The 27,550-nt window shown below is 39.6% G+C and overlaps 3 protein-coding genes across 5 annotated transcripts in view; 2 read left to right on the forward strand and 1 right to left on the reverse strand.

Annotated features, from left to right (window-relative positions):
* Nucleotides 1-5,048, forward strand: part of adamtsl2 (ADAMTS-like 2) — a 38,283-nt gene extending 33,235 nt beyond the window's left edge. For both annotated transcript variants that reach the window (XM_068311292.1, XM_068311291.1), the window contains 5 exons: nt 1,635-1,790; nt 2,077-2,247; nt 2,478-2,654; nt 2,751-2,895; nt 3,392-5,048. In XM_068311292.1, coding sequence (XP_068167393.1) covers nt 1,635-1,790; nt 2,077-2,247; nt 2,478-2,654; nt 2,751-2,895; nt 3,392-3,519 — 777 coding nt within the window. In that variant the 3' untranslated portion in view covers nt 3,520-5,048. The remainder of the gene's footprint in view (nt 1-1,634; nt 1,791-2,076; nt 2,248-2,477; nt 2,655-2,750; nt 2,896-3,391) is intronic.
* A 443-nt stretch (nt 5,049-5,491) lies between these two features.
* Nucleotides 5,492-15,255, reverse strand: LOC137592821 (protein FAM163B). Of its 2 annotated transcripts, XM_068311250.1 has the most exons (4): nt 15,188-15,255; nt 10,033-10,148; nt 8,985-9,514; nt 5,492-8,156 (listed from the first exon to the last, which is right to left on the reverse strand). In XM_068311250.1, exons 2-3 carry the CDS (start codon nt 10,123-10,125, stop codon nt 9,065-9,067), a joined length of 543 nt encoding a protein of 180 aa, XP_068167351.1. In that variant the 5' UTR covers nt 10,126-10,148; nt 15,188-15,255; the 3' UTR covers nt 5,492-8,156; nt 8,985-9,064. The 2 variants fall into 2 exon arrangements, with proteins under 2 accessions (XP_068167351.1, XP_068167350.1); XM_068311249.1 differs by lacking the exon at nt 15,188-15,255 and having other exon boundaries at nt 10,033-10,241.
* LOC137592155 (natterin-3-like) overlaps nt 13,573-27,550 on the forward strand; it is a 28,978-nt gene continuing 15,000 nt past the window's right edge. Inside the window, exon 1 of the mRNA XM_068310087.1 lies at nt 13,573-13,683. Within this exon, the coding sequence (XP_068166188.1) occupies nt 13,573-13,683 (111 nt within the window). The remainder of the gene's footprint in view (nt 13,684-27,550) is intronic.

Genomic DNA, 27,550 nt, shown 5'->3' on the forward strand with positions numbered 1-27,550 from the left:
TGTTTTTCTGGATCAATGGTCCCGGTCCGCTCAGAACAGTTGTAGTCTGTCAATCTGGAAAGCAGAGTCCGGCATGTTGTTGAGTAAAGTCTCCGCCCAGGCCCCTGGCCGGAGATGCAGCATGTCCATTTTGTTGTCCAAAGAACGGACGTTGGCCAAGAAGAGTGAGGGGATTGGTGGTCTTCTGGCTTTTAGCTGAGTTAGCCAGCCAGCCATCTTTCCCCTCTTCTGCCTCTGTGCACATCGCTTCCTCTTGCCCGTCCGTCCTCGGGCCCAGCCGCGCTGCTCCTGTGTTCTGAGTAGCCCCAGTCTGACGAGAGTAGGGACAACAAAGAATGGATGATTTGGAACAAAACATTCATATACTGGTAAATGATGTGATCATCACTGGCATCGAAATCAAGCCGAGGAATTATGCACATGCTGTGGCCAGGGGAGAGGGAACTGAGCACAGCGCTGACCTCGAGACTGTGGAGCAGCAAGTGAGTTCTCAACTGAGGGATCTGGAGATAACTAGAGATTAAGACCAAATTGAGACATGTTATCCATTACCATTTGGTGGTAGGAGACCACCTGCAGTGCTGATAAAATTCCAGAATTGTAAACACAAAATTGCTCTTCTGAAACGAGGCTTCAAGCTGAAAGGAAAAAAATTCTACATTAATGAGAATCTCACTAAAAAGAATGCTGAAGAAGAATGGGTTGATTGACAACACCTGGACAAACAACTGCAGGATCTTCATCAAAACAAAGGGGCTTTCTCCGGACCAGATGAAAACAATGGTGATCAGGAGTGCAGAGGAGTTGGAGAAATACGAGTAATTAAGATGGACAAGAGCTGTTACTACACCAAAGATCTGTACAACAGAATCACTTCAATAGTGGGAGCTCTACACTAATTTTGGACACATCAACTATTACATGAAACAGTTGAAAAACCATTCAACATCATCAATGTCAGAAACATGGATTAATGAAGAAGAAATGCATGGATTTCTGCTTCGAGGGATAACATTAAGTTTGAGACTTTAAAGAGCATGTTGATACCTTTCTATCTGGAAGTGGATAAGAGTGTGAACGTCTGTCAAAATTCAGTGGATGAAGTGGTTGAAAACATTTAATGTCTGAGTTTGTTGACAACATATTGTAATGAGAGGGATGATTGTTGATTCTGGGGGGTGGGAATTTCACAAGCCTATTGGCTTCTACCTGTCAGCTCTTTTTTTCCCCGTATGTTGTTGTTGATGTTGTAAATATGATGAAGGTGTGAAATCTGTTATATTAACATGTACGGAAAATAAACCTAAGTAAAAAAAATTATTAAGGGTTGCAGGGGAATTGGTACCAGATAACACACTCGATATAAAGAACTGTCTCCCCCTGACCTGCTTCCTTGAACCACCAACCCTCATGATCTCTGCTGTTGCTGAGCACAAACCACATCCTTACAGTCAGGCAGAACCAATTTTGTTCTCCTGTGAAAAACACAAAAATATAAAGCTGTAATCAACAGCATTTTCCGCTGTTTGCAAAGTCTGCCTGGGGTTCTTGCTTTCTGGTTCACTTTGAAACTTTTAACACTTCATTTTATAGAAACGTGTTGGTGACAGTCAACTTTATGTCTCTTCATCCAGTGTCCTGCCAAATGTGGCCACAAAGCTCAAGTGACCCGTGATGTCCGTTGTTCTGATGAGACCAGACCATGTGATCCAATGACCAAGCCACCAGACACCAAAAACTGCACTGGCCCGACCTGTGAACGCCACTGGACAGTGTCTGAGTGGGGGCCTGTGAGTGTCTTTACTCCCCATACACTGCGCATGTCAGTGTACTGTACATGAGCTGTAAATCTTCTGTTTTTGAGCTGTTGCTCAACTCAACTCAACTCAACTCAACTGTCCCAGTTTGTTTTTACCTCAGTGAAAAGCTGTTGTTCCACAATGGAAGTTTATGATTTTCCTTAGGATGTGGATGTCAAAATATTATAATGTGTCCTTGATTCAATGTCATGTGATAAAAAATAGTAGTGCTTCTTCTTGACCAATCATCCAGTGGCATTAACCATCCTCGTTGCAGTGTTCTGGGTCTTGTGGCCAGGGGCAGACGGTGCGTCACGTGTACTGTAAGGCTACAGAGGGTCGCGTGGTCCCGGAGAACCAGTGCCCTGCAGAGAACAAGCCTCTGGCCATCCACCCATGTGGAGAGAGAGACTGTGCTCCACATTGGCTCAGCCAAGACTGGGAGAGGGTGAGGCCTACGTAGAGTGTCAAAACTAAGCCTGAACTGTTTCTTAGTTTGTGGGAAACAATTATAGATTATTATAGATTATTAATTTGAGTTTTCATAATTCATTCGAAACATTTTCTCAGTCCAACACATCATATCGTCAAATCTGAAATGAAGAATGTAACATTTTATTGTTCAGTGGTTACAGTATTCACTTTGCTTTGAATGTTTTTTAATGTTTTGGTGCATAGTGTAACACAACCTGTGGTCGTGGGGTGAAGCGAAGGATGGTCCTGTGTGTCGGCATCAGTGGAGGAAAGTTCCAGATCTATGACGATGAGTCATGTGGAGGCGACGAAAAGCCTGACGAGGAAAGCACTTGTTTTGAGAGGCCGTGTTTCAAATGGTACAGCACCCCCTGGTCTGAGGTGAGGCCAACACAATGCACGCATCTGACATTGACAGCTGTAAAGGGTTGTCTTCGAGCTCGTCACTGATTTGTTTCTGCTCCTGTGTTTCCTCAGTGCACTAAGACGTGTGGAGTCGGTGTGAGGATGAGGGATGTGAAGTGTTACCAGGGCAGGGAGCTGGTCCGAGGTTGCGACCCCCTCACTAAACCAGTTTCTAAACAGACCTGCACTCTGCAGCCATGTCCCACTGAGCCACCAGGTAAGACACTACAAAACCTCCAGACTCCATTTTTTTCCTCCTCCAGCTGTCTGTCTGTCTGCTGGACGGAGTTACAAAAGCCCTGGTGTGAAGGTTGAGCATGAGTCAGGGATCTATAGATTCAATTTTGGAGTTGATCCACATAAATGAATTGGTTCAGACATTTTTGGGGGGTATTTTCCAAAAATGGAAGCACTGGATTGTGGCGAAGATCCAGGCAAAGATGTGGCTCCATGACATTTTATCACTAACACTAACAACAGAACCCTGAGGGAAGATTCTACCAAAATGCATCCTGTGTAGAAATTGCATCTGACTCCAGTTTGGAAGTATTGTAATATCCTATGAAATCAGGAACTTTGAACTGTACAAATACGTGAAAAGCAGATGCGTTTAAACAAGTAAATAAAGGAAGTATTAATCTTTACCCCACTCTGCATTCAGGTTGTTGTGATATTGTTAACATGAACCCCACCTTTTGTGAATTGTGTCCCAGATGAGAGCTGCCAGGATCGTCCTTCTACCAACTGTCTGCTGGCATTGAAGGTGAACCTGTGCAGCCACTGGTACTACAGCAAGGCCTGCTGCCACTCCTGCCGCGCTGTGCGACCTCCAGTCTCCTAGTCCAGGCTGGCACAGCCTCTCTCTACCTGACTTTAACTTAAGTACTTTATGTACATATGGTGTGAGCAGATAGAAGAAGCTGAAAGTCAAGTCTCTCATCTGTGTTTAAAAAGCAAAACATCCTTTAAAAATTTGTTAATTTGTTTAATAATGTCACATAAAAATGATTTGGCAAACAACAGTTTAAAAGTCTTGTAGAATCATTAATTACATCACTCACTCATATTTCATCAGGTATTTTGCCTTTCTTGACCTTTCTTTGAGCACCTCTCTTTCCAAGTACAACATATATTGTGCTTCTGATTATCTAGAGTAAATATAGATAGAAATGGACAAAAAACTATTTTAATTTTGTTGTTAACATCTCTCAATACAAAATTTGGATTGGTTACTTAGTCAATACGAGAGGAGAGTTAGTAACTGTATTAGGATACCAACCTTTTGCTGTTTGCGGAAAAATGTACAGTACATATACTTTTTTCCTTAACTGAGGATTTTTTAAAATCTGCGTATCAGCCAATTATTGATCATTCTGTACTATAAAAACATTTTGAGAACAACATTGTTATTTCTCAAAAGTTCTTACAAATCTCCATCGTCATTGTGTTCATCCATGCAATGAAGAGATGGATTAAATTATTTATGCATATACTGCATGACTAGAATATTTAATACAGACAGTTAATGAAATATGATTTCATTGTATTTCAGTTTGGTGTCTGGCATGTAAAAAGTTTATATTTACATTTCATCATCTGCAGCCTGGCATTGTGTTTGCCAAGTATGCCTGCGGGATGGAGCAGCATATTTATTAGTCATAGCACATTTTCATTTATTGTGACGCGCCTGATGTCAGCTGATGGCTGCTCATCGGGTCAACTGATGCCAGTTCTGGCCTGTGTGTGAGTACAAAAGAGTCGAGTACAAAACACAGAAAGAATCATTCCTGACACTTGAAGTATGCTTGAAATGTATTCTGATGTGTACATGTATGTCTCAATTTTAACTATTGTGTACTTTTTATATAACTGATCAGACCATCCACCAGATTAAAATGTTGGCATTGTATATTTGTACAACCACAGACATGTCAGATGTGTATATTTCATTTATTCATCTCATGTATGTGAGCTAAATGTCTTACTGGGTGGAGGACAGGAAGGTGGTTACGTGAAACCTAGAGCACCTTTAGAGCAACATTTGTGTTGGCCTAAAGCACTATTATGCAGAAGTGTCTATGGCAACAAATCATGTACTTTTATCAAGATATTAATCAGAACTCTTTCATAAATGTTAATGAAGACAACCAAGTGTTTTATGGACAGAACTAAACATTCACCACACCCTAGCCAAGTACGTACTTTTGTGCGTTAACCTAACAAGACCTTAAGAATGTTAACATTGTAAACAGTATCTAACATTGAATACTAAGACATAAATAGTTAACATGTCTTTGGTTTTCAGAACCACAAAGTACAAATGTTTGTTCTGGCTCATGGGTTGAAATTATACCTCTTTGTACAAAACTAATCTTGGGAAATGTTTACTGTCACTAATAAAGCGAATCCTTGGTATTGACTTGTGCTTCCATTAACATCTGTGTCTTTACTGTTTTTATGTAAATTATTATATTATTTCAGGCATCACAGCTGAAATCTGTCACTACGTTATTAGAGTTACTAGAGTTCTCATTCATGAATACCCATCCTGGGAACCTTACTGAGATTCCTGAAAAGCAGAGCAGCTTTCCAGGAACTGCTGTAGAGCATTTATGACTGGAGAAAAAAATCACTGATTATTGCAGACTGCTGTCCTCTTCTTTCGTTGACGCGAGGCTTGTCCTGACATAATCAAGTTATCTGAAATTTAATGGTGGATGAAAGCTAATAAAAAGACACTAAACAAACTCTGCCCACAATAATATATGTCGCTAGAGGTATAACCAAGATGCCAAACAGTTTACATCATTTTATTAACACTGTAAGTCACTTTCACACACAGAGCAACTCAAGTAGATGCAAGTTTGCTCTTGACGCCCTCAGCTGGTCAATGAACTACTAAACTGCAGATTAATGAAACTACATCAAAGAAATGAAGAGAAAAGATGCTCATGAAATTCCCATTACACTCTTTCTTCATCACTTTAACTTTGGAACCTGAAACATCAAGTAATCTTCATTCACCAATGTGATGGATATTTATTTTGCAGTGAGTTATTTGCCCAGACTGGAAACAGAGACATTAAAACCCCATGACATCTGTGAAACAGCTTAGAGTCGAATCACTGTCCAGCAGGCTAAATATGACAAGTTACCTTTCTCAGATTTGTGTTTTTAAAGAAGCTGGCAGGTGGAGAATGAAGTTCCACCACAAGTGTAGCAGAAACAGGTTTCTATATTTGCAAGTAAAACATAAAATGTCACACAATATTCTTTGCAAATCAATTGGTCATTTCATGGAGTTGTGTCGATACAGGTCAGATCCTGATCATTTCTCCATGGCTAGATATTGAAGATACCGTGCAGAGTTTGTTTTTGTGCAGCTGAAGGAAAGAAAACTCAGTTCACGTCTTATTCTGGAAAGTCGACAAAAAACAAAACAAAACAAAAAACGAAACTGGAAAAATGACCCCACAGTTTCACCTGGCAACAATATCATTCATCATTCACTTCATGTTTACAGTGACAGTCCTCTGTTATTATATTGGTCAATGTTCAAAACATGTCATGTCAGGCCATACATGTACAAAATCCAGTATTTAGTATATTACATGTAGTACATTCTAGCTATGTTTTAATTGATAGATACAGGATTTATAAAAACAGTTTTGCATTTTTCTAACTGGAAAAGAAATTTCTAACAGATATACACAAACACAGACACAAACACGACAATAACGCTACTGCAATGGGTCAGGTTAGTTTAGACAGTAATATTACAAACATGAGTGCAAACTGGATCTTCTGTTAGATTTTTTGCCATCAGCTCTATGTTGCTCATGTACTCAGCCTTATAGGACACACATACTAACTGCTGCTTCTTCTTCACAATGGTTCAATCAATCAACCAATCAATCAACCTTTATTTGTATAGCGCTTAATCAAATCAGCAGACATTTCAAGTGCTTTAACAGCCAAGAAACCCAACAGTTTCTGCATTTTTTTAAACCAGATAAAAACAATCAGTGTTAGACAGTTATGATGTGTTGCTTACACAGTCACTAAAAAGCATAGATGAGTCACACAACAGAGAACCCCCCCACACACACACATACACTGTACGACAGTCAGCAGAGTCTGTCTTTTTTTAGTAGTTTATCTAATCGTACGTTCCCAGTTTCATGGTTTACGGGGGCATCAGAACTGATTGCACTTCCATAATGGATTGTGCATCAACAGAATTAAATTTTTGCTCCAAATGAAGACGATCATTTTGGGACAAAGAAAAAAATTGAGATCTCAAACATTTCAAATCTCAGATTGAGATGTTTACTTTTGTGCTTTTACTTTTACTGTAATCTTTTTTGCTGTTGTTTGAAGAAAGCCCCTGCTTGGAGCCTATATCTATCTAGTATGGGGTGAAATAATCACTGAAAAGTTCAGAAAAGCCCTTTACAATGTAAATTGTTTTTGAACGTGAATTCAAAAAAGTAAAACAGTCCTACACAGCTAATTTCATTTAGTTGACTCTTGAAATATGAGTTGCAGAATAAGGAAAAATAATTGTTCAACATAAGAGAAGTTGTTGAAGCCAATAATATAATAAGACTAACCTTAGCCAATAACGTAATTACAGCCAATAATGTAATAAATTCATCCTCATTGATAATAAAATACCTACACAGCACTTTGATTGGTGTTATCAGGTGAGAAGTGAAAAAAATTTGACCATGAAAAAAAAATAAAGGTGTAATGTTATGATACATTCAGCTGTTGCTGCTGGAAAAACACAAATACAAGACAAATCAAAACCTATTTTGTGTGAATATCAACTTTTCTATTCTATATTTTTGCACTACATAAATATGTCAGACTGCTCAAAAAACAAAGAGAACAGTCAAAAACACCATTCCAGCTCTCAATGAATGAAAAATTCTTCATCTTTTCCATATTGTAAATTGGTGAGATCAAAAAGATGTAAAAAAAAAAAATTGAAGGACTCATTGAGGTATGGATTCATACCCAAATTAAAGTGGAAAATTCAGATTACAGACTGATCCAACTTGTGCGATTTTCTTCTAAATGTGTTTCAGCAATGTGTATGGCCTCCATGCATTCCCACAATGTCTGGATATGATCCTGATGATACAGCGGGGGTCTCCTCCCAGACTTGGATCATCTCCTGGACAGTCTGTGGTGCATTGTGGTGGCGCTGGATGCTTTGAAACACCAGTGCTTGATATAGTGAACAGGACACCATCTCAAGCATTGATATGGTGTCCTGCTATCAGAGGTATTGTTCAGGGTACCTCTGATAGCATGTGGAGATATGTGCAGAACTCCAAGGATATGTCTCTCCAGATGATCACTGACCAAACACCACACTGGTCATACTGGAGGATGTCGCATGCAGCGTAAAGTTCCCCACAACTTCTCCAGACGCTGTCATGTTGTCATGTTTGATACATGTGCTCTCATCTGTAAAGAGAACACAGCGTCAGGGCCAATCTGCCAATTATGGTGTTTCAGGGAAAACGCCAAATAGGGATGGACGGTATTGGGTTGTGAGCACAGGCCCCGATAGAGGACATCAAGCCTTCATCCACCCTCATGGAATCTGTTTCTGACAGTTTGGGCAGAAACATGCACAACAGTGGCCAGCTGGAGGGTATTTTGGAGGCCTCTGTCAGTGCTGGCAAGGGCAATGGGAAAATGAAAAACTAGCCAAGGGTCAATCAGAAGGGATGTAGAGAAGGAATGGTCGGTGACAAACACCTACAAAATCACTCCTTCATGGAGGCAACTGATTCGCTGTGGCGACCCCTGAAGGGAAAAGCCAAAAGGAAGATAATAATAATAATAATAATAATAATAATAATAATAATAATAATAATAATAATAATAATAATAATAATAATAAGTCTGTTCAATTTGCACTAAAATTGTATGCCTAATAAAACTGCTAACTAGCTGCCTAACTAGGCATGAACTATTTTTAGGAATCTTACAACTTGCACTTGACTTTCATTTTAAAAGTTTCCCTCTATCCCTGTCTCAGTTTGGTGCATTCAGACAAACACAGTCTGCATCACGTTTAACCTGCTGACAAACTGAACATTGTTCAACTCTGATCAGTCAGTCAAAGTGTCCAAAAGTTTGACAATGCTTTGAGCAGATGGTCTGGAGCTGTACATGTTCAGCAGCGTATGTCTGCCAGGAGATATGTTACATCACCCAAAAGCCCTCAGTGTTGGCGTATATAAGTAGAGTCTTAATGATGAAGATATGAACATATTTTTTGCCTACTTGCAGACTGTACTGCAGCTTGTATGACGCAGACTTTTCTCCAGGTCAGCAGGGTGGCGCTGTCTCTACCCTGCCTGTTCTTAAACATCAGTGCTGACACTGTGAGAGACCACTTCCCTCATGGTGACAGATCGAATCAGGTTCAGCTTCTGGTAGAAGCTAGCCAGGTCCATTGGCAGTTCCAGGTCCTCTTGCTGCACCGTCCTGTAGCTGATCCTGCGACCGCCATTGCACAACCTCTCCGGGTGCTGCAAGTAGAATGGTAGTGAGCAGCGGGCGCAGGAAGGGCAGAAGGCATGTGACCGGTGGCACCTTCGTGGTGGTGGTGGCGGCGTGGGGGAGTAGTTGGCAGGGCCGTTGGCCTCAGTGAGGAAGGTAGGGGGGTAGGTCTCTGCTTCTTCACCGTAGTGCTCCAGCATTGGAGGTGTCGGAGGAGCGGACAGAGCGAGGGGGTGGGTCGGTGACATGCTAGCGAGTTCTGGTTCTTCCTCTTCCCCCTTCTCGGACTCCTCCCTCTTGCAGCAGTAATACTTTAATAGTCAATAAGAGTAAAAGAGACAGAGTCATTGTCAAATGTTAGGATGTTGATGCTGCCATTTAGTATGTTAGCATGTTAGCATTTAGTTCAGTGCAACATTCATTATAGCTACTGTGCCCAAGACCGTACAGTGGCGACACTGTTCTTGACATGACGATCAGAAAGATGAGAATTTATCTCTATGCAAAATTTTCCAAATACATATAATTGTTTTGTAGTTTGTTAGCTTGTAGAAGGCTTTTTGGAAAAGAATAATTTAAACTTGGGGTCAGGAACTATATTTCATATAAATACTAAATTTGACAAACCCTTGACAGATGCTTTTTATACTTTAAATTTATTCTATATCTATGTGGCGGCTCTTCAATGATGGGACAGACAGAGGGAAGGCAAGCATCCTTAAAACAAGCCTACGCCACCAGAAGCATGTCAACAGTGACGGAAACTGCCAGAAGGGGGAGCTGTGAATCACACTGCTGCTTGGAATAGTCAGGAGGAAAATAATCATACCTGTAACCTACATAAACACAGGACAGCGACGATGGTCAGTAAGATGACTGTAGCCAGAATACCTCCTGCGATGACCACTGTACCGGCTGACATTCGAAATCCTCTCCATCAACAACCTGCAAGGAGAAAGAGAAAGAGGGAGGAGACAAGAAAGAGGGGGGATGAGAGTGGGGGTGGAGAAAAAGGAGAAATGAGAGGAAAGTGGCATAAAAAAGTTGAAGGGAGGAAAAGGAGGAGAAGAGTTAACAGTTGAACAAGAATGACAATGAAGGGGCAAAAAAAGAGAGAAATAAGGGGCAAGAGGAGAAGACAAGTAAGGACAGACTGTGGAACTGAATGATAGAGGGAGAGGGAGATGGGTAAGATCATAGAATGTTTATGAAGAAAGGGATGAACAGGATAATTGCTTGGGGGGATTATACTGTGGCACATGGAGAGGAGAAAAGATGAAAAGAAAGGAAAGAAGGATTTGAGATGTATTAAGAAGGAAACAAAGAACACAGATGAGAAGGTGTGACATCACAGATGATGGTTAAAATGCCACTGGCAAAAGGAAAACAGAAGAAAGACATGAAGAGGAAGAGGATAAAAAGCTGGAGGAGAGAAGACAATGTTTCTGTAAAGTTTTACAACCATACAGCGTAGTTGGTGATCAGTGTTACGGTTCTATCAGATACGATTCCAACCAAATGCTGCAGAAGCGAAACCTTCCACTCTCAAGGTTATTCCTCCTGCAGGACTAGTGAACATGAACCTACAGCTAGGCAGCTTCACTTTACACCAGACAGGAAACAGGTCTGTCTCAGGTAAACACAAATATACAACTCTTCAAATGACAGTTAACATAATTACTCTTGTGAGGACAGTTTCTAAAATTTAGAGGAGCCTCTGAAAATGTCTTGTTAAAATTCTGTAATTTCCATAACAATTTTAAAATCACGGAAAACTTCTGGAGAGCAGTTCTAAAACTGATCGTGAGCTACAGTTCAGGGAGAGTCCTGTCATTATGATTTCAGAGCATATTTATCTGTAGCGTACATGAAGATGTTGATATCCCTGGAAAGTGTAATCCGCACTGATCCATTCATGCATGCGAGTGCAGATTTGTATCAGTTATGACACTAAGAAGCAGCGCTAACTTATTAATGAAGATGAGAGAAACTCCAGGTGGGCCTTGAGGTTCAGACATATTTTAATGAGATGAGAATATAAATTAGCATCTATGTCATGGTTAGCATTTCAAGAGATAACTGTACTCCATTAAACATTTTACATTTTTTAGTTGAAATTCTGAGTGCTCCCAAAGCAACCTGACAATTAAACAATGAGGCGTTCAGCAGAGCGCAAACCTCCGTTAGCCGCTAACCACTAACCAACCAACCAGCCTCCCTTCTTTCACATTATGGATAAAATACTGACAAATTCTGCAGAGAAAGCAAATATCTACAATTTCACCACAGTGGAATGAGATCTGGCACAATCTAATTAAAAAATATAACATTTTGAGAACTACACCAACTGATATCTGTGATGTTTTGTTTTGTTTTTTTATTGTGATTTTGTTAAGAAAGTAAGAATAATTTAAGGAAATACGGCGTGAGTTCTTTCTGTTTGTCTAAGAGAACGAGTCAGGAAGTCCATTATGGTCTCCTTAGAATGAGAGCAACATTACACATTTCATTATTATTTTTGCGCCACGTTTTATGCAATGAGTGTGGTCCCAGACAAAATAAAATGTACATGAGCAAATGGAAAGAAAAATCAAAACGCTGAAGGAACAATAGTAAATAAGTTCCTCAACCAAAAACGTCATTACAGATTGAGAATAAACCAGGTCTCCCTGTAGGCTTCTGCACACACTCAGCAACAAAACAGCCTGCTGAGCAGTGAAACCTCTCATTCCCAATGGAAGATTTTGAATTTAAACCAGTAATATTTATCTTTCCCTTATGTTTAAACATTAAACAAGCACAACCAATGGTCGGTCAAACACTGGCAGACAAATGCAAAGAGTCCCATGACTAGAGATGTGACTCAAGCAAAGCCTTCGCCATCATCGCCTCATTTCCTGAATGCTTCCTGAACATTTTTGATGAGGACAGGTGAGAGCGTGGAACCTGCTGTGGAATTGTCACACTGTGATTTCTGTGGCCGACGTGACACAAGTGTGCAGAAATGACCCAAGCGAGGAAACTGAACAGCTGAAAATCTGGACAAAGAACAAACCTTGCCTGCTGATTTCACCTCATGGCAAATTCAAAGTTGGGATATTTTTAGTCAGGACATGACAGGAATATTTTACTGTTGTGAGGCAGCAGAATGGGGCTTTGTTTTCTGACTGAGATAATAAGAGATGTCCTTGAAAAAGATGTCTGAATGGCAGCATATGTTGTTCTAAAACCTATTTGGACATTTTAGCATCACTGGAGCCTTCACAAATGTGCAGTGTATCCACTAATACCCACCCACCTGCTCATGCCATCACACCTGGTGGCTTTAAACTCTGAGCTGGTAACAATCTGGATCCTTTCCTTTTTTTTTTTTTAGCCCAGGGGGCTAAAATCAATCACAATTTTACAAGCAAACCTTTTTACCTGTGCAATGATCCAATCAGATGTTTCTGAGTAATGTAATGTGATGTAATGTGATGTAATGTACTCAGTCTTTTGTTGCCTCTGTCCCAACATTTTCGAGATGTGTAGTCTGCTTCAAAATTCAAAACAAATAAAATTTACAAACGTCAATATGAGGGGCGGCAAAATGACGCAGTGGGTAGCCCCGTCGCCGCACAGCAAGGCGGTTTGGGGTTCGAGTCCCGCTCTGTGCGGAGTTTGCATGTTCTCCCCGTGTCTGCGTGGGTTCTCGTCGGGTTCTCCAGCTTCCTCCCACCTCCACAAACATGCGCTTCAGGTTAATTGGCCGTTCCAAAATTGCCCGTAGTGTGTGAGTGTGTGCTTGCGTGTTTGTCTCTGTCTCTGTGTGACTCCGCGGTGCACTGGTGTTGCATCCGGAGTTTCCCCTGCCTCACGCCCTCAGTCAGCTGGGATAGGCTGCAGCTCCCCGCCACCCACTACAGCAGATTAAGTGGTATGAAGATGAATGAATGAATGAACATCAATATGAATTTTGGAATCAAGGTCTGTGTTTTCATTGATGAAATTAATCGTGGAAATACCAGCAAGGAGAATTTTAAAGGTCCAGGGTTCAGCATCAGCAAAATGTTGTCTCTGACCTGTGTTGGGTTATTTTTCAGGTTTTGACATTCCACTACAGGGAAGTGAAGAAGTCCACATTTCTTCACTTAATCCCAGTTCCTCCTTCCTCATTTATTTTTCCTTATATTCTTATCTAAAGAACACATTTCCAGAAAAAAATTCATCTTTGGATAATCAAAAAATAAGTGTGAATCACTCCGTAGAGATTAAATCATCATTTAAAACAGAACAACGATTTTATTTATAATAAATCTGTGCTCATTCAGAGAAATAGTAAATGTTAAAAACTTGACTAGTTGCTATTTTTCATCTACTTGTGTCGAAGATGTGTGGAGCACCCACAGGGAACCCATATAGACACGAGGAGAAAATGTCAAACTCCTTAGAGCCCAATCAGAACCCAGAACCTCCAGGCAACAGCGCCAACCACCACACCGTAGCATCGCGTTAGGATTGTGCTGAGTGAATCAGTAAAACGCAGGCGTTATGACCAAAGGGAAGAAGTACCAACACATTAAAGGTTACACTGCCAGATTGTTATGATTTACAGACTCAGTATTCCAACATTTCTACTCCGATACCAGAGGAGATCCAGGGGCTCCATTAGAAAACACCATCGTCATCCATCCGTGAACTTATCGCCACTCACAGATTCGAACACTGACCAAAGATCACAATGAGCTTCCCTTCTCACAGACACCCTAAGGATCAACCCATCACTGGCTGTTGCATTGTTTCCATGGTGACAAAGCCCTGAACATCAGGATCCCCAAAGACCAGAGTCATTTACACCCACACAGCCAATCAGCATTACACACAAATCACAAACCAGACTCACACATAAAGGTCAGCATCCATCCATCCATCCATCCATCTTCAACAAATACAGTTTTTATTGTTGGACCTGAATAAATAAATCAATAGTGAATATAATAATTCATTAATAATATTATACAAATCTGATATAAGCAATAGGAAAATCACAATGTGACAAACATGTATCTTATTTTAACCCATTGCTCACTGGAAAGGATCTTTTGATGCCCCTTCATACTGATTTATTTTGAGATGTATCTAAGGAGTCACCTTTGCTGTTTATTCAAACATGGGGGCACTAGAAGGAGCATTTCCACCCCCAACCCTCCAAGAATGTGTCACAGACTCTAAATGTCTTTCCAGGACTACTACAGTATGACAGGCCAGGGTTTCAACGGATTAACATTATTTAAATATAATTCAACTTGTCTGCTTTCAGATCAGTAAATAGTAAATAGTAGTCCTAATTATGTTATATTACTGTTGACAGTATGAAGAGCACTTCAGAACTGTTTATTTGGGAATAACATCTACTGATGAGATAAGAGCTTCCCATACCTTAATTGAGTTTATTCAAAGTGAATCTCAACAGCAACCTGAATGAAAAGCTAAAGAAATTTATTTGAGATGGAAATTAATGATTTTATTTTGGTCTCCAGTAAACTCAGTAGATTCATAAATAATTTGTACAAATTCATGGAAAAAATTACTCATGTTCTTCTGATCTACACTTTTCATGAGACCAGTCACCTGACACGGGAACAGGGGACTATCTTCTATTTATCTAAACATTAGCAGTAACAAAAAACAAAAAAAAAGGTTAAAAAAAAATCTTAAAAAACTTAATTATTGAGTTGTGGTCAATAATCCATAAATTAAGGACACCAGAAGATATTAGTAGTGACCAACAATGTTAATATTAGTATTAACATTGTTGTATAATTTAGCCAAATGCATGATATTTAAAATGTCTGAAACATCAGAACGCTTTGAGACGACTTGGTGACGTTCTAGCGCGCTTTACGCACTGCTCTCCACAATGGAACAGACGTGGTATCGATTACCGTTTACCAATCACTGCGTCCCAGGAACCGCAAACGCTTCATAAAAACATCTGATCTTACCCTTCATATCAGTATTCGGATCGTCCCATCGCAGCACCTCCAGTTTGCGGCGCCACGGTTTGCGGGACGAGAGTCGAGTTACAGATGAGAGACGAGTAAAAAAGCCTTCAGCTGTCAGCCAGAAGCCCCGTTTACATCCACACACACATCTGAACGAGCGGACAACAGAAGCCTGTGTCGGCGCCTCGACCAAGGAGAATAAAGCAGATTCCTCTTTCCACAGCCGCACTTGTTTCAAACACAGCGACAAACTTTTACTTCGTTTTTTGTTCTTTCTTTTATTAATTTTCCAATAGATTTACATTAATTGCTTCAAAATAGCCTGGAATTTTTAAAGAAGCTGTTCAGATCATTAAAATCAGATCCCCAAATTTAAGAGTATTTCCTCTCTCGATCCGAGATCTGGTTTTCGTCCCAACAATCGCTTATAAAGGTGAACGAGGTCTCAGGTGAGCGCAGCAGGACGAGTGGTCCGGAGGAGAAGCTCAGGACCGCTTGTAATTAGCTGGGGGGGTCGGGGGGTGGGGGGGCATCCGCTCTCATCCTGTCGCATCATAACAGTGACCTGTGTGTCCGTACGTCACTGCTGCGTGTGCACACAGAGAGCACTGTGGCTGCAAGCAGGTCACTAAAAATCACGGCCGTGGAAATCTTATGTTTACAATATGGTCTAGATATGGTAATAATGTTATCTGTCCATCCATCATCCATCCATCCATCTATATCTATCTATACATACTATAATTTCATATATATACAGTACATATGATGATGAGCTTTACTCAGTGTTTATAAGATCAAGACCACTATTTAGCAGCATTCTAGCAAGGAACTTGGTAAACTAGTCACTAATTAATATTAATCAGTCGTGTCGCTAGGATCAGTCACCAGTACCGCAAGTCATCAATACTGACACATGTATCCTGTCAGATACTCGACCACTGGTTGTTGGCCCAACTTCCAGCACCAAAGGGATTCATACAACTTCAAGATATTATGGTTGCGATTCCCTGGTAGATGCCATGACATAGCTAGAATGGGATAGGTTTGTTGTGTTACTAATATCTAACATTTAGTTTATAATTTAAATTTCAAATCTAAATTTATTCTAAATAAAACATTTGTGATGTTTTGATTTGTTATGATAGACATGTCAGTAAGAATAGTAGTAGAAACTATTATTATTCTTTTTTTCTACCACTCTTGTTTGGATTTCAGTCAGGCAACAAAAAAAAAAACTCAACTGAAGCTAAATGAAACCAAATGGAATGTGTCCAAATAAAGTGTCTGAATTAATTATTTTCTAAAACAAAAAAAGAAAGAGAGTCAGTTGAGTGAACATCTCCATTCCTACAAGCCTTGTTAGCAATAAAATATTCTGGTTTCTTACTATTCTGTTCTTCCAGAAGGATTTACTGAAAATGGTTCATTATTTTTGAAAATATGTAAAATAAATGAATTGATACATTACAGGAAGCTTTTAAAAACCCAGCATCAGCGCCTGTATCCAGATCCACATTTAAAAATATTCGTTTCTTATTACCCTAATCCAGGGAAATAAGAACCTAATATTTTCGGTGGAAATCTACTGAGTTTTTTTTTTAAAGAAATTTGCTAAAAACCCAACCAATCTAGCAACCAAATGACCAGCCAACCATTCAACAAACAACCAAACAAACAAACAGACACACAAACGAAAAAACAAATGAACAACAAATTCTTACACACTACAGTAGTCATACGTAAGAACTTACACTACATTTTACACTTAGAAAGTAGAAAATGCGGAATTTTTTTTTGCATTTGAATTTCTAGACTGTTCAAACATCTGATGGTACAATATTTAAATCGGTGACGAACAGTTTACTCCTGTGTACTTTTCACCGTCTACCTCTCTCTACCTCTTCTCTCTCTTTCATGGCTCTACTTTGAGCAGCTCCAGGAAAAGACAAGAGAGGGCAGAGAATGAAGAGATTTTAGTGCTTGAATTATTTAGGAGTTAAAGCAAGCTGAGATTCCACTGTATTGTACAGACACGAGTGTGTAATATTAATGAGTGGAGATGCTCGAGGTTATTTCTTCTCTTATATGCTACTCCTGCTGTGCATCAACATTTGAGTAACCAACCATTCCAACAAGGAAGCTGCAGCACTGAGCATCAAAAATAGACTCAGGTTCATGCTGCAGAGTTTTGCCAATGAAATGGAACTGAAACTGTGACATTGTGGAGATGCATCCAAACAAAATATTTCTTGCCTTATCTCTTGTTAGTTATGTGACCAAAAAAAGCTGATCAGTATATCATGTGACTTAGAAGCATGACACTGCTGGTTGTCTTCTATTTTCTTTCAGCATATTTCTCTTTTACCATTATCTTTTTCTGAATGAACCTCCCTCGCAGCAGTTATAGATCAGAACATATTCTCACAGGAATCTGAGTAAGCTGATTTTCTGGACGTAAAGCTAACATTTTGCACAGGCAAAATTTGGAACAATAAACTCAACACAGGTAATTCCAATTAAAATCTGAACATCAAAGGCATGGGTCTACACAATACATATCAATGTATTCTAAACATTTAATAAATATTATAGAATTCAGCTAAAAAGAATCAGCAGCTCTTCGTTACCATCACCTGTTCTTTCCTCTCACCGTCCGTTTAATTACGTCGCTCAATGAGACAAGAAGGGCTTCACTGTAAGTCATCCACTTTGCATCGATTTGCACATCATGGCGATGGATTAGTTTACAGTGGGGACTGTCCACATGTGGCAAGGTCAGGTAACAGGTCGTCACTGATGAGTTGAAGTCCAATATGGTGATGCACAGAGACGAGTCACCTGAACTAACACAGGACAGGGTCGTGGATTTTTTATAAATGTAAAGAAATGAAAGATGTCGATATCAACACTTGACACTTATATGATCAAGAGATGTGTCATCAGAAACTTTGCAGGCGTCATCATCCATTCATCTTCAAATGAAAGCAATGAATTCAACTTGCCAGGGTTGATGATATCGTGCGAGGCCAGCAGCAACTCGGGGTGAGGTCCAGTTCAGCCCATCTGAATGTGCATCTTGCCCACCCAATCAAAAGTGACTAAAATTGTATTTTATTCATTTATGAATTAATTTATTTCATTTGTTCAGCAAATGGAAAAATAGAATAGAGTAAAACAGTGCCAATCCTGACTTCTGATGAGGTCACAGCTCCACATATCTTAATTTAGTTTATTCAAAGTGAATCTCATCGCCTGTGGTGTTGTATATCAATTATTTAATTCTGTAAATGAGCCTAGTGGTGCATCTAGTGATGCTGCCACCAGCTCAGTAATGGAACTGTCTACAAATGCAGCCCCAATGCTGGGTCCTCCATCGGTTGTCTCAATCCCACCTTCTGCTGTGGTCGGACATTTGAACGGGGTAAAAACCGTCTGCTGGTGTTATCTAGCTGTACATAACATACATTTTACTACTTACATTTATTCTGTATTTTATTTTTTCCATGTTTTTAAAGTCCAGTGCATGAAATATAGAAACAATTCAGATACTTTTTTTGGAGACCTAAAGATCCAAGTAGCATAAATAACAAAAAGACAAACTTCACAAGTGGGCCTGAGGTACTTAGCACTGTGGGGGCATCCCTTCTTCTCTTGGATGGACTTGAACAAAAGACACAGACTTTTATTCTATGTATGAGGTCTAGATGTTCCATCGACATGTTCCAGTTGATATACAGCAGTTCACCTTTACCTTTATTGTGTTCAGTTCCTGGTATAGCAGTAAACCGGCCACTCACAAGCAAAATATTTTCTTAGTTATCTATAGGAAGAGCGTGTGTGAGTGAGTTTTGCGTCCTTACCTGCTGCACCCGGGACATAAAAATAAGTTCAGATGGGACAAACTTTGATTTATGCATACTGCAGAGTTTTGAATTTGTAATAAACAGAAACTCGTTTGTGCACTTGTCAGCAGCATCAGTTATTCTTTTCTTCTTTTAAATGAGTATGAATAAAGGTTTTCTCCTCTGTTGTCTTTTTAAAGCATTTTTTTTGACCTTCTTGTTGAGCAGGACAGAATTAAAGTCCTTGGGTCTTTGTTCCGCTTCGGTTCATGAGCCTGACAGGCACAGAGGCACTGTGGAATCTTTAATGTGATGCATCATGATACCCACCAGACGCCATCGTCCTCCTTTCTCTCACATCCTGACAAGTCCGTGTTCAACAAACTCTGACTGATCCGAGTTCTTGTTCTCTCAGTCACAACATCATCTGAAACATGGCTGTAACAGAACGAGCAGCAGGCTGACAGGATGTTTCCATCTCTCTGGAGTTTTCAACACAAACTGTTTACAAGAAGAACATCAGCACAACAAGCTGCAGGAATGGACACCAAATGAATCATATGTCTGATCATTAAGTTTTGTTATCATAAAACACTTCAAGTTATGATCACCGGGACCTTAATTACCGTATAACAAAACTTACTTTTTACAACATTTTTTTAACAACACATCAAATTTTTGCCTTTTTTTTCTGCAACAGTATCTATAATTTACTGTCTATTGCAACTATTCATTACTTAACAAATAAGACATTTTAAATAGTATTTTTGATTTTAATGTAAAAGCAATGGTTTGAAATTGAAAAGCAGGATGTAGAAGTTGTTTTGTCACATATAATTAGATGCCATGTGTGCCTTTACATTTTGTTTATGAAGCAGAGTTACAAATGTGTGTGAGGGTGGGGGTGCTTAGGATGTGGACATATAGTATATGTTTTATATAGAATAAACTTTACAGAATAGAGGATTAGACCTGAATCAAATTATTCAGGTAGTACATTAAATACAATATTTTCATTTTCCAACAGTTGCATCAACATGCAGTAAAACACTGGCAGGAAAAAATAAAATTTTAAAAAATTTAATTAAATACAGAGATAATAGTTTCACATGCTGCTCATTCAGCTGTATAGTAAATAACATGCCAGACAACATAATAAACATATCAGATATACATGGAGCTGTGTGCAGTGAATTAGAGCGGCACAAAGTGCAGCACAGACAAGTCTCTGTGGCAGTCTACCTACCCTGACAGATCTCAGATCAGCTCTCATTAAAACAGTCTGTTTTTAGCAGGGATGACTCCTTAAGCTCCTGGCTTCCAGTCTCAGTTAAGTCAGTCCTGAAGAACTGGCCTGCAGGTTTAAATCCCGGCAGCATACTGGCTGTGACAGCATCAGAACCAACAAGGCAGTCGGAGACATCTCGTGCGCGACACCCCTGAATTCAACATTTTACCCTGACCTACACATTTTTGTGCCTTTGGCTTCCTGAAAATGTTGCTTTTTCTTTTCTGATTATATCTTATCAGGTTTAACAGATGTGTCCCCAAAAGGTATACTGTACGCTCTCGTTCCTCACAGTTAATGCGTTCTACGAACCACACGTGATTAACAAATTCTGTGATAGAGCCACCAACTATTTATTTTATTATTTACGGTGATTTAAACATTTATGAATCCTCCCAATGCTATATTATACCACCTTTTATCTGTATTACCTTTTCCCACACTCTTATCGACTGTTTAAAGCACTATTGTGTCTCACAGAAGTCCGGGACTCACAAAACATTAAAAAAAAAAAAAAATCCACGATGAGGTGAAGTCGATGCACGAATGCGCGAGGGTGCACTGTAAAAGTGAACATTTGACCTTGACTTTTTCAAGATTAAGGTTATGATCTAATTTTCATCCCCTTTGCCGCCCGAGAAATGTGCTTTTTGTTTCATATTTTTATCTGCAGCGGTTGTGAAGCGGTGGACAGACGGACGAACACACAAACTCTGACAATTACAATACATCACCGCTTCGCGGGATTTAACAATCCACAGGAGCAAAGTCCATTTGGATTCTTGAGAAAAGGTTGTACAAATCATGAATTCTATCATCTTTATGAATGCATAGAGGACTTTTTTGAGCACAAATATTTTTGGGCAGTTCTTATGGAAGGAAATTCCTCCCAAAAGTTCACAAACACAGTATGTTTTGTAAATAAAAATCACAATTAACAAACCTATGCAGTATGATTTGCTGATGCCAAAAGTTCTTCAAAACACAACACAAGAAGACTATCTCTGTACATGCTCTTTATACCTCAACCGCTTTCCTGCTATCTATGCCATCAGTACCTCATTATCCACTTATCCAATCACAGCCAGTCACATTCCCCTGATAGCCAATCAGCTGCAGGCTGTCAGAGTTTAAATATCTATCTCTGCTAACAACATCCTCCCAATCACACATCCCCTTCATTAAGTCACCCCAGCATCCAGCTCCATTCCTTACCACCACCAGTGTCTAGGCTCCCAGGGGGCCCTTAACCCTAACCCTAACAGTTTGAGTTGACTTCAGGAAGATGATCCTGTTTCTCAAATTGATGCACGCAGTGGTTCTAACCCTACCCCTTACCCTCACCCTAACTCTAGATGTCATCTGAAGTTCTGCTGTGTGTCTCCTTCAGCCACGTGAATGTCAGACTTCCTCCTTTGGGCTGGCCTGTCAGCACACAGGTGTCTACTGTTTCGTCTATTGTTTAGTCTAGGCATTCTTCTGTGAGAGGCGCCTCTGAGGGTGCTTTATTATCATTTCATCAACCTGCAGGTTGTCTGTGAAAGGTCAGACTCCAGGAACGCTACTGGCTGTTGGATGTGACGTGAATGTCCTCAATGTTGTGGTAAACTGGATCCCCTTCAAATGCCACAGGTATGATCTGTTGATTGAGCTCCTTGACTTTCCCACGAAACCCCAATGTTTATAAAATGTGTAGAGTTATCCTCACTTTACTGTGGTGATGTCAGACTGGCTCCCTGCAACCTCTCCCTGCGTCTTGGGACAATTTGGGCGGCAGAGGCTGCAGTCTGGATCCATTCGGACCCATCAGATTCTTTTCCCTGCACAAATCTCCCCTACCTTTCAGACAAAACAAAGGAAAGAACCTGTGTTTCTCTTGTCTTTCAGTCAAGACTTCTGTTTCTGCTTTAAATTAAGTTTAAAATATAATTTTTAAAGGATATATCAATTTCTATCCAGATGTGGGACCCAGTTCAGCCTCTAGAGTACAGTAATTTGAGAATAATCGTTTGTTACAATTTGAATCATTTGTACATTATTCACCCAAAATCTAACACCTAGATTTCAGTGTGGTAATACAGTACCTAATATGCAGTAGTATTATACACATATTACCCCTGCTGTATTTTGACATCGTAAAGCTCAAGAGTCTATAGGGTTAGCAAAACAATTTTGTAATCCCCACCTATTTATTTGAATAAGCTCACTTGAAAAACCTCACGCAATCACAATGTCACCAACTCCACCCACTACCTGTCAATCAAGTGCCCAACCAATCCCAGCGCCCAACCAATCACGGCGCATCTGCCAGAAGGGATCACATGAACAATTTGGCGTAATGTTAGGAGAAGAAATAACTGTACTTGGACTTCCCAGTTAACATCATTTTAGAGTGTCATAACTGTTCCAACAATTTTCATGTTTTTGAGCAGAGAGTCCGAACAGCAGGAACGAGACAGAAAACGGCAACAAATTCTGAGTGAAACTAACTGTTTAGCACCAACAGTCTGTCCAGCTATGGTTTCTGTTTGGATGGGACAATCGATGTAGTATCTAAAATGCTCCCACAGCACCTGACAAAGTAACTACATACAGTTCTGTTCATGTAGTCAGCTAACAGAACTATCACTTCTCTAAAATTTGTTTTCCACTTGTTCTTTTGACAAATGCAATTTCCTTTAACGTTAGCTCCTTTCCCAATCTCACAATTACCTAGCTTTCTTTCTCCAGTCACCCTGCTTCATCTATGGCTTTGCAATGCGCGACCAGCGCAATCCATGATTTGCCAACGCAAAGTCGTTACATCACCACGTTGATTTTTGACTACTTTGAGTGTGCTTTATAATGCCATGAAGTCTGATATTATTGTTTTATCGTGGAATTTCCACGGGATCTCGCTAGTTTTGGTTTAATTAAATTCTGAAGACATTTATAAATCAAGAAAAAGAAGTGGCCCTATATACATTAGGTCTGCCTTTGATTGTTTATGAACTCAGTTGTACAAAGTAGTTAGTTCCTGCATGATGTAAGAACAAAGAAAATAAAGCAAGACGGTAGTGAGAGTGCCCCTGCATGTATTTTTTAATGTGTTTGCAGTTAAATTACAAAATAAAATGAAAACCCCTTAACGAAGAGACAGCTTCTCCAAAAAAGGTTTCAGCAGATGTTTTCTCTTAGTTTTTGAATTCACATAAACACCATTACTTCATAGACATAGCAGACATGAAGACATTATTGTTCCTTTATCATTTCGAATTACTGAATTACTGAAACTGACAAAAGATAAATATCTGAACGAAATTTTATTTAATTATTTTCTTCCATATAAAAACAAAAAAAATCACTAATACCACCTGAAATATGACATTTCTTACCATTCTATATTTTGACTTTTGATAATTGTAGCAATAGATTAATTTACAAAGTAGAAATAATCAGTTAATCATAATAATTAAAACAGATTCTGCTGTAGTGACACAGATATGTGCTCTGTAGTTTTCTGAGTTTCTCATTTAAGTACAAAATACAACTGGTGACTGAGACACGTTCTGCCCTTCATGCAGGTCCAACAGCTTTATTAATAATAAAACAAAAAGATCTTTATTTGATGGTTTGGTCCTCTTCCTCATTCTCTGACCCCACTTACAGAAAAAGAAAACAGGTTTAAAAAAAAAGTGAAAAGGAAAAGAAAGACAAATCTCCACTGGAGCGCATGGAGAGCATCTCTCCCTAAAGAGGCTTTTATTGGTTGAGCGCATCTGACTGACCTGACCCATTTCAGCCTTCCTTCATATTCTTATGTTCACACTCAGGCTGCAGGAAAACCTTAAAGCATTCAGAAAAAATCTCTTGGTAAAATCTCTTCAGGTGCAACAAAGTAATTTATTTTATTGAAAAGATGAGGTAAGAAGGTTGTTGACGAGGTTCCATGTTGTGGACACTGTTGTGCTCTTAGTTTGTGTTAGTTTTGTTTGTCTTTTTTCCCCTCCTTGCACTGGTTTTGCTGTGCCCGCGGTGTGTGCGTGTGTGTGTGTGTGTGTGTGTGTGTGTGTGTGTGTGTGTGTGTGTGTGTGTGTGTGTGTGTGTGTGTGTGTGTGTGTGTGTCGCCCAACTGTTGCTGGGCGACACACACACACACACACACACCAGTCCATTGCTGCCCTGCAATGGACTGGCACCTTGTCCAGGTTGTACCCTGCCTCCCACCCGGTGTCAGCTGGGATAGGCTCCAGTGTAAACCTGTGACCCGGATTTGAATTACAGATCATCTTCAGGAAAATGAATGAATGATTGAATAAATAACAGATACAGTATATGATTCATGAAGCTGATTTTTTTTTTTATTCTGACACCACTTGCAGGCTGTACTTTAGGCTTATAAAATATTATAATGTGAAACAAAGTGAGAAGTTTAGCAGATGAGGAGCCTGCCACCATGTTAGAAATTATGTGAATACATAGCTCTATTTTTGTTGTTGATTTTTTGTTGTTGCTGTTGTTTTTTTGGTCCAAGATGAAATGTGTATAAAAACATACTGACAACCGGCCATGTTAATAATTTTTGCCTCCCTTCAGAATCAGAAAAAAGCCCACACCTCCACCCCTACAATTTTTTTTAACCTATTATCAACAAAAAGAAAGGAACCAGTTAATAAAAAGCAGACAGGTTTATTAGTTAATTTCTTCCCCAAGTTTAGGTTCATTCATAGTTGATATTTTCCCTTGGTTATCCACCTTCCTAAAGTGAGTCTCTGACCTCTGACCTCCCTCAAAATGACCTGTTCACCAGTTTGATAAACACTGGATTAGCCTGTGAGTATGCTAACCCCCCTATAATTATCTTGAAACAAAGTACAGCTGGGCTGAAGGGAAAGACACCGGAGGGAGACTCAGGTCACCCGGTGAGTGGAAGTTTGGACACAGCAGTCTTTAACTTTGGATGCACCTTTCCTCCAATGACATCAAGTCTAAGCTCCCAAATGTCACCTTGATTGTAGTCCAATGTGCTAATGAATATTCATAATGCTTTATTAACATATTGTTCTGATATTAGCATATGCAGTGACATAAACATCAGTGAGAGGAACAAATGATTCAGAGGGCATGCAGAGAAAGAGTGGGCAGATTGGGCCCCGAGGGGACAGCAGGCATGCATTCATTACTTTCATGAGCTGAATGGGTCACAGAAGACACGGTAAAGCTTGACAGAGAGTCACAGCGTCAGACGACACAACTCACAGCGCTGAGATTATAATAACATCCAGGCCAAGCAGATTTAGATTTTTTTGTATGGAGCCAACAACACTTTATGCTTCTTTGTGAGTTTGATGATGTTTGTTCCTTCAGAAATTTTCTCTATAAAAATGTATTGTTGGATGAATAGCAACTTTCATACGTGTATGATGCATTCAAGTCGTGTCAAAATAATCAGTAAAAATAATAAAAACTTACAGTTACAGAGAATTACATGTTAAAGTGAAGTGAATCAAATTTTGTATTTATGTGCAGCACTTGAGTGTTTTTAATTCATCACATTTCATCACTGTTAATGCGGAAATCTGTCTCATTTAACAGGTAATACAGTAATGATATACTATTGATAATATATTGATGAATTGAATCGTTTTTGTTTTTGTTTTGTTTTTTGTTTTTTCTGTTATGAGAGTAAAGAGAGTTCATTATGAGCTCTTCCCATCACCTATACTTAGTGACACTCAATGGACTGACTGTAATGTAAATAAAAAACAAAAACAAACTTGTGAATCTCCAGTCATAGTTACCACACAACATAGACACAGAAAGAGGCCAGTGCTGTCATTGTGCTGTGAGATGCCACATAAGATAAGTCTCTGTAATGCAAATGTGCTCAAGGATAAAACCAATGTATTTTTCATGGTGCACACAGCAGGTTCGCTTCTCTGAAATGACAATGAGCACTCATTGTTCCATGTGCCCAGATAAGCATGCAATTGCAGACACTATGACAATCTGCACCTTGCAAACTGGAACAGATTCAACCCTGCACAAAACAAACTGTCTTAAAGAAGTTTGTATCATTTAACATTAAGATAAATCTGATTAGGACATTAGGGTCAAAAGTGGAATCAGCTGAAATTTCCCTCCTCAAAGTTGGTACCAACTCGGGTAAGTTTGCTTTGGTATAGCTCAGGCGAGCGCAGCCTCACTGTGGTGAAAGCCCTGCCTTATACAACCAGATGACAACTTACAGTGGTTACAAAGGATCTAGTTCCCCTACAAGCATGTTAATATTTGCAACTGATATCTGAATACACAGTTGTCTGCAGCTGCAAGTCTTAGAATTGTTATTACTTACAGAGTTAGTTAGAAGTTATAAACCAAAGTTGGAAGCACACAGTTAAGGACCTGCAGATGGTACTCAATCACCAAAAACCTTTAAGATTCATTAAAAAAAAGTGAACACATGGTGACACCAGAGTTAAAGTGAGAGGGTAACCATAGTGAGTATGACTCACTTCTTCTGGAGAACATGATTATCTGCTACCACATTAAGAGTAATCCATTCAATAACTGTTATAAAACGGTTTGTCTCCAAACTATCAGACCAACTTAAGTTGGCATCTATAGTTACCGTATTTTCCACACTATAAGGCGCACCTAAAAGCCTAAAATGTTCTCATAAACCCGTAGTACGCCTCATAATCCGGTGCGTTTTATATATGGATTAATATTCATATTAATATTGGTTAAAAACATGATCGCTGAAAAAAAGCCGGCAGTCTGGCCGGCAGTCATGCCGCACTCCGCCACCAGAGGAGCCCCCTCACAAGGCATTCGGGCCTGCGCCCCCTAACAACGGTAGTCAAGGAGCGTCACCGAAGTCCCGGCTCTGACTGAGCTGCTCTCAGACGGTAGAGCAGACTGTAGGAGCACCGGTGATTACGTAGCAAAACTTAAGGAACTTTCAACAATTCTATTAATAAACTTTGACTGACTGACTGATCTCAGACTATTTGGCGTCGGAAATAACCCACTTTAAACTTAATTGGTCAAAAAAATGCCATTGTGCTGTCATCTGGAATCTAGTGACGGTCCATTCTATTAGTCTGTGGAAACACACGGAGAAACTGGCATAAAGGTGAATGAAAGACCCTCAAAGCTGAACTTCCAGCCTTTTCTGAAATTTCAAGAGCAGAGTCACTGCTAGACAAAGGTGTCTGATGTGCTGCAATTGATTTAAAAATGTAGTTG

This window comes from Antennarius striatus, chromosome 3, assembly GCF_040054535.1.
Source record: "Antennarius striatus isolate MH-2024 chromosome 3, ASM4005453v1, whole genome shotgun sequence".
NCBI lineage: Eukaryota > Metazoa > Chordata > Actinopteri > Lophiiformes > Antennariidae > Antennarius > Antennarius striatus.